At 32.6% G+C, this 8,332-nt stretch overlaps 1 protein-coding gene across 2 annotated transcripts; it reads left to right on the top strand.

The window, feature by feature from the left end:
- Nucleotides 1–2,792, top strand: LOC140981074 (porphobilinogen deaminase, chloroplastic-like). Of its 2 annotated transcripts, XM_073447339.1 has the most exons (6): nt 1–289; nt 859–1,264; nt 1,709–1,915; nt 2,025–2,109; nt 2,154–2,202; nt 2,462–2,792. In XM_073447339.1, the coding sequence occupies exons 1-5, from the start codon at nt 60–62 to the stop codon at nt 2,189–2,191; spliced, it is 966 nt and encodes a 321-aa protein (XP_073303440.1). In that variant the 5' UTR covers nt 1–59; the 3' UTR covers nt 2,192–2,202; nt 2,462–2,792. The 2 variants fall into 2 exon arrangements, with proteins under 2 accessions (XP_073303440.1, XP_073303432.1); XM_073447331.1 differs by having other exon boundaries at nt 2,025–2,202; nt 2,462–2,791.
- The last annotated feature ends 5,540 nt before the right edge of the window (nt 2,793–8,332 follow it).

Here is an 8,332-nt window from a genome sequence, read left to right as displayed (position 1 = left end):
CATCACGTGACGTGCACAATTCCACGCTATCCTGATTCCTCTTCTCCATTCCATCAGCAATGGAGATCGCCATATCCACTGGAAATCTTGCTCCTTTTGGCTTCTGTACAAGGCCGCTTTCCAGTAATTTTACTGGCAGTTCAGTTTCTGCTCTCGGGTTCGTTTTACCTGGAGGTAAACGTCCGGCTTTCACCCCACGCGTCAGATTTTGTATCACTAAGGCTTCTGTTGCTGTTGAAGATATGGTCGAAACTAGGACTGCTTTGATCAGAATTGGTACAAGGGGGAGGTGAACTTTTCCTGGGTTTCTTTTTTAATATTTGTTCACAATTCTTCCTAGACGTGAAGTTTGTAAATTTCCTGCACGGTTATAGAATATACACTGAGTTTTGATTTGGCTAGCTTGTTGAAGTTATATTGACGGTCTAGTGGTGCTTTGGAATTGTTGATATTTGAGTGAATTCCAGTTTGAGGTTGAGTTTTAATAGATTTGCATTTAACGACCTTGTTCTCTAATGAAATTATATGAAATCTCCCTAGAGTAAATTGAGTTGGTTGCCCTTTGCAATGCTGCATTCCGGACGCTTTGAACATTTCTTCCCTTGTTTGTGACTCCATATTGACTGTGTGCTTCGTTTCCCTTCATTTATTCAATTCCTGATAGTGTCAGTCAAGAAGAATGGGTGCAATGTGTGGATATTGCCTTGGATAGAGCATCTAAGAGTATCTGAGGAAGATATAATTCTATTTCCGTCCATTGGAAAAGTTCAAACGGAATCATTGAAAGGAGTTATCATATCATGAATTTTTGCCATGCGTACTTAATGATTTCACCTTAATGGTCTTTTTGAAGGACAGCCCACTGGCTCTTGCCCAAGCTTATGAGACGAGGGAGAAACTTATTAAATCACATCCGGAATTAGCTGAGGAGGGAGCGATTCAAATTGTGATTATTAAAACCACAGGTGACAAAATTTTGAGTCAGCCACTGGCAGATATTGGTGGAAAGGGCCTATTCACTAAAGAAATAGATGAGGCACTTCTCAACTGTGATATTGATATTGCTGTACACTCAATGAAAGACGTACCTACATACCTTCCGGATAAGACAATATTACCTTGCAACCTTCCACGGGAGGATGTTCGGGATGCTTTTATTTGCTTGACTGCAGCTTCTCTGGCCGAGCTTCCTGCAGGGAGTGTTGTGGGCACTGCGTCATTGCGAAGGAAATCACAACTTCTCAACAGATGTCCATCACTCAAGGTCAGTGTTATGTGGCGATACCTCAATATTTTGTCTTTGTTAAGAGCCCTTGACATCTATATCCATTGTTAAAGTTTACTCAATGTTGCTTGAAGTATCTGAATTAAGTATGGCAAATTGTGCTTAGCTACCAGCAAGGATTTCTACACTTCATTTCTGGCTATCTTGGATACTCTGGGGCAAGGTTCATGGTTTTCAGGCCTTGGTTAACATGAATCTGTACCCACATCTACCTTTTTCTTTGTTTTTCTTTTGGTAAACAGAACAGAATAAACAGATTGACGGTTAAAGTTTGCATCAACTTTGAGAATTGGGCCCGATTATGTAAATTTTCCATATTTACGTTGGCTTCCATAATCTTTCTCCAATTAGCATTTATTGATCCAAGGAGGTGGCTTGTCCATTTTGCTTCACCTTCAAGTTTCTAACATAATTATCCTGCAGGTGCTGGAGAATTTCCGAGGCAATGTACAGACGCGGTTAAAAAAATTGAATGAGGGTGTAGTCCAAGCAACATTACTGGCATTAGCGGGACTCAAACGTCTAAACATGACAGAAAATGTTACTTCCATCATGTCCATAGATGACATGCTTCCTGCTGTAGCTCAAGGGGCTATCGGAATTGCTTGTAGAAGTCAGGACGAAAAGATGGTACATTATATTCTACCTTGCAACAAAAATAAATTTTTTCACAAAATTTTTGTCGTGAATATAAACATGTTGAATTATAAGTCTTTTGATTGAGGACTGTTCTGCCCAGATGAAATATTTGGCATCCTTGAATCACGAAGATACCAGACTGGCAATCTCATGTGAGAGGGCTTTTCTTGAAAAATTAGAGGGATCTTGCCGAACTCCAATTGCTGGATACGCCTGTAGAGATGAGGATGGAAACTGTATTTTCAAAGCATTGGTGGCATCACCTGATGGAACTCGAGGTATGCTTGCAGATAATGTGTTACTCACGTCCTAAATCAGCTCCTTAAAAAGTTACGTTGTGGCTTATAAGTTTATTAGAGGGTTCTCCTGTCACTAGGTTAGTTAATATTTTGGGTCTGGACTCTGCTTTTGGGTTTATATGACATAAAATATAGTAAATTGGATGATCTTGCCGCTCTAATTATCTAATCGCCACATATTTCATGTCTTTTGAGCAAGAAACGACATATTTTACATTTTTCTCTTTTTCGTGTTCAGTTCTTGAAACCTCCCGAAAAGGGCCGTATGCTTTTGACGACATGATAAAGATGGGCGTCGACGCCGGCGAGGAACTTCTGTCACGAACCGGTCCAGCTTTCTTCGATCAATAGCTTGTAGTCGGAAGTGTGGGGCACATTTGAGCTCACCCTTTGACCTGCGCAGGTTAATTACCTAGGCTATTCATTCTCCATGTCGTAGTAGAGATAAAATTTTTGGTGGTTGTATACTAGTTTGGTATCTTGCTCTATATGTCATGTCTCCAACTGAGTTTTCTATGGAGTGAGCAATTTTTTTCCTACCGTAATTTGTGACACTGTCCAATCTCATCGAAAGTCAAATACTCTAGCATTGATCTGATTGTAAATGAATTCAATATTGAAATCTAAATTTGACTGAGTTATCAAAATTGAAACCTAAATTATTACATAAATCTAGAAAAATATTTTTGTTCATATAATGTCATCTTTTGTATGTGAAATAATAGTATTATATTCATATACAAATTAATTATAACAACAGAGTACGTTAATCAAACAATTTTCTCAAATTTAATTAAAAAAATACATAAATTCATGAAGTGTTTGGTCAAATATCCTTTATATCTTGTTTTTAAAGATACTCTTGAATATGTTTAGGAATAGGTCTCTTGTGAGACGGTCTCACGAATCTTTATCTGTGAGACGGGTCAATCCTACCGATATTCACAATAAAAAGTAATATTCTTAGCATAAAAAATAATATTTTTTTCATGAATGACTCAAATAAGAGATCCGTCTCACAAAATACGACCCATGAGACCGTTTCACACAAGTTTTTGCCTATGTTTAGATAACCAATAATGTTTTTCTTATTTATTTCTATCTTGCTTACTCCTTCGTTCATGCCGAAAAAAGTAATTTTGTCTCCTACATAATATATTATACATCATCGTCCACTTTCGTTCATTGCTTAAATTTTTATAATGTTTGATCATTTTAAGAATTTTTTTTAATAATCTTGCCGGATCTCGAGATCTCGTTGTGTCTACTTCTATTTCAAAGTAACTATTATTTTTAAAATTTTGTTATAATATCATTGTGTCTCTTTCTATTTCAAGATAACCAATATTTTTAAATTTTCTTATAATTATGATCTTATGATTTCTTATTAATATTTAGCATTTTCAAATCATAATTTTAAATAACAATCATCTTTTCAATTTTTATTATATGATCATTATTTGTCATTATGTTATATTTACGTGAACATATATTTTTCAAAGGTGATTTTTTGGTAAATAACTTGTTAAATTTATAACGTGTTGTAATAAAATTGAAGTGATTTTGTTTATTATGTTTAAAATTGTCATTAATAATATATTAGTTATTTTTTATTTTTATAGTTGTATATTTGTTTTCATGTTAAATATTTCTTGTAGTTTATATTTATTTCATATGCTGTAATTTTTTGTTATAAATTAATATGTTAAATTAATGAAGATGTTAGTTATAATAGTTTATTGTTAATATTATTGTTGTATTTATATTTACGCAAATAATATTATTAGAATTTATAATTTTATCAATAATATAAGATTTATTATAGTATTTATTATTATTATTTTTCATTTACTAAGATAAGATATATCAATTTGGATGTTAATTTTATTATTTTTAAAGTTAAAGTGTACATGTATTAAAATTTGAAGAATAAATTATTAAGTGTTTTTATTAATGTTATTATTATTATTTTTAATGTTATCTTAACTTTTTTATTTTTAAATTATAATTATTATATTTATACAAACTAAATCAAAGTTATAGTATAAATTAATATACTTTTTATTTCTCATTATTTAATTTTTATATATGAAATACATGATGAAGTTTAACGCTGGATAATATTTCACATAGACAAGAAACTCATATATCAAGTGTGATATCATCAAATAATTTGGATAAAACTATAAGGGTGCACCGATCCGATAATTTTATATCAAAATTGTGTGAAGATAGAGTAATACAATATCGCGTTCTTGCGCATTTAAATGATATGAGATTCTATAACATTATTCGTTGTGGATTTATCAAATGTGATAATCATTTGATTATGGCTCTCGTTGAAAGATGGCGTCGGGAAATCCATACATTCATTTTCGAGTTTGTGAGACAACAATAACATTGCAAGTTGGTAATGTCAACCCTGGATCAATTATGTAGATCAAATTTGATTAACGATAATAGATCAAATTTAGAAGTAGAAAGGTATTGTCGGTGTGTGACATTGATGATTATCGAAGGATGTATGTTACCTGATTTGGATGGTTGTTCAATAAACTTGGTGTACTTATATGTCTTCTCCAAGACATTAATCAGGTTTCTAAATACAATTGGGGAAGTGTTGTACTAGCATTTCTCTACCGTTAAATGTATATTACATCAACTATTGGCAAATGTGAAATAGTATAACATATTTTCATTTTACATGTATATATTAATTAAGAATTATTTATTATTTCGGAACTTTTTTTTTTTCTGTTACACACTCATTATTATGTTTAATTTATCTATTATTGTTTTAGGTTTGAGCATTGGCTAGATCCATTAGGCGACATTCCTGATAATCGTGTCAATTTGATTGTTGATGGTGTGTCTGTAATCGAAAATAATGGCATTACACATGAGTACGCGATGTGGTATGATAAAACAACTTGTCGTTTGATAATCCCCATCGATCCACAAACAGGATATTGATATAGACATGGTGATGCAAATTTTAGATGTGTTATGGTAAGTTTGTTATAATATACTTTTTTTTTTTCAAATTTACATTACAATATTTGTAATGTTTACTCATTTAATGTGATTGTTGTAATTATTTTTCAGAGGAATAATGCTGATGATAGGATCGACTTGGGGGATAATCGTTGAGTTACAATAGCTCAGTTCTTGAAATATTGAACACCGATGAATTAAATCGAGTTTGGTTTTCAAACTAAGCGGAAGGCACTTAAAATAATCATTCGTAAAAACCGATTAAATATTTTGTAAAGTATTTAAAAGATATGCAAGTTGAATGAGTAAAAAACATTTTGGTTGAAGAATTTTATCAAATGCTTGGTATGCATTATTTTTGTATTTAAAATACACATAAAATGCTTCAACAATGCATCTTAAAAATACAATCTTTATTGTAGGCCGCAACCTCACAATTCGCATAATCTTTAACGCCTCTTATGCCAAGACTACAAACACAATCTTTATTGTCTTTGTGTGAACACTCACTCAACTAAACTTTGAAGATCAACTCTTATGTATATATGTGAGTGATTATATGTGAGGAGTGTATTTATCTCTCAAATATATCTTCACACATTGTGCATGCTCTCATTCTAGCTCATTTCTTCATGCATGTTGCTCACGCTTTGAATCCCTTCCAAAGCTTGTATTTGATCTTCAAGATGTTGTGCTTTTATGCTCCAACAATGATATATACGTTAGACACAAGAAAATGATCATTTGGAAAGTTTCTGATATTGCAACGGTCATTTCCGCCTTGTTGGACATTTTCCCGAGTCTAAATCGATCATTCAGTTTTGCTATGATCAACTGGTTCAGTTTTGGTTTGTTCAACTGGTTCAGTTATGGTCTGCTAAACTGATCAACTGGTTCAATTATGGTCCTCTGCTAAACTGGTCATTTTTTTTCCTCTGCTCAATTGAAACTCGTCAACTGAACATGCTCAACTAAACTTGCTCAACTAAACCAGCTCAACTAACTGATGAGGTATGCTGAAATCAGCATATGCAGAACCAGTGACTTCATCATCATTTATCAGCATCTTACACTCTGATTCAGATTTTGACGTGTGAATATGATTTGTAGATCATCATCTAAGCTTCGTAACACATACTGAATCGTTTCATTTGGATAAACGAGCTGATCAGGCTGACCAAAATACCGCAACTGTCCATGCTCAACTGATTGCTGTTTTCGTGCAATCAGTTTGGTCTTTCAACCATCATTTTGCCTAGATAACATCTGATTTAACCCAATTGACGTGAAATCCGACATGTCCTAAATTGAGTTTTCTATTTAGTCATCTTAATGGTTGGTCATTTGGATTACCATGCTGTGAGATATCAGCAAACCATCAAAATCCGGAAGCTTGTCAGATTTTCAGTTTGGCTAAATTCGAGTTTCAGCTTTCATTTTGAATTGACAGTTTCACACTTGAGTAAATATGTTAGAAACACAATAACAAATTTTGTTATCATCAAAATCAAGATTGTTAGAGTTTCTAAACCCAATAGCTGAAGTTTTTCATAGTTGGTTTCATGGACTTTCGTTACAATATAAGCCTCGTGAGGCATTGGAGTCTGCTATTAGAGAAACTATACAAATTGGCGACATGCTCAGTGTAATGTTTTAAAGAACATCTGAGCCGCATCATTTTCAAGACATGCTTGATTCTCATCGTAATCAAGAACCACCTCACTCGCATCATTTTGAAGAATTGTCTCAATGGCCGACGATTTTGGTTGGGAATAATTCTAACAAGCGGACTAGGTCAAGTGATAGTAATTGGATGATGAGTTCAGGTATCGTATCCACAGAGATCGATGTTTAAATACTAGAATATGGATTATTTTTCTTAATTTAGGCTAATCAAATTCAAGTGAAATGAGATAAATTAATTGACACTAAATTAACTAAAGCAAAAATAATCCAAACTATTAATTTAGACGAAAATTCAAATTATTTAAAAACGACTAAGGTGCACAACGGTACCGAGACAAACTTATAATCACGTGTCAAATTCAATAAATAATTTATTTATTTCACGGCGAAATTTTCAAAATTATTTATTAAACGATTTCTCGAATTAATAAATCTAATTAAATCTAATATTCCAATTATTCCTAACTGAATTTAATTATATTCAACCGCATTAAATCCCTGTGAAATTTCAGTTTTTCAACCTAAAGTCGCACACTGAAACCGAATACTATTTCTATCCAATTTAACCATGTGTTGATTGATGTATGAAGCAAATAATAATCTATCGCCTTTCGGTTTTAGATTAACCAATAAATATTCAATTTAATTGGTTAGATTAAAAGAACACATGATAAACGATATCAATCAATGAATAAAAATAATAATAGAATTAAATCAGACTCAAAACATCAAAAATAATTTGTCTCGACCCTATCGTGGCCTTAGTCTATAAAAATCTACTCCATAAATTCGAAACAAAAGTGCAAATCCATATTTAAATTCAATGAAGAAAACATAATTAAGAAAGAATGAAAAGAATTCTCAGTGATTTGTAGCGTGTGTGAGGGATTTCTCCTGCTTTTGTCTTCAATATTCTTTCCTTATGTTCTTCTTCTGCGTTGTTGCTACTTCACAGTAGCCTTCTGATCTACACTTCCTCTCTCTTCCTCTGCCTCCTTCCTTCCGTCTTCTGTGCTTCCTTTCTCTTCCTCTGCTGTTACGGATCTGTTCTCTTTGTACGCTTCTGCCTCCCTTTTATCCTTCTAAATGAGCCTCTTCCTTCAATTCTTTTTAAGCCCATCTCAAACTTAAACCTTGTAGATAATATTGTAGATTTTATTTTCACAGATGAGGCTTTATCTTTATCAAGATATGCACATATTTTTCTGCCAAAACTTTAATAATATCAAGATAATAAAATATAAGAATATTTTATTTCTTTTCTTTTGATATTTTCTTCCTTTGAAGTCTTGTAAATTTATTTTATTTTCTAATTTAGTCATTTTTCTCTTTTATTCAAATCTGCAATTATTAATTCAATTAAGCACATAATTAGGGATAAAAATCTAGATAAACACAAATACAATCCCTAAATCTCTATAAGATTTGG

Source organism: Primulina huaijiensis, chromosome 1, assembly GCF_012295235.1.
Source record: "Primulina huaijiensis isolate GDHJ02 chromosome 1, ASM1229523v2, whole genome shotgun sequence".
Classification (NCBI taxonomy): domain Eukaryota; kingdom Viridiplantae; phylum Streptophyta; class Magnoliopsida; order Lamiales; family Gesneriaceae; genus Primulina; species Primulina huaijiensis.
Note: the sequence above shows the minus strand (reverse complement) of the source record. Positions and strands in the feature narration are given on the sequence as shown.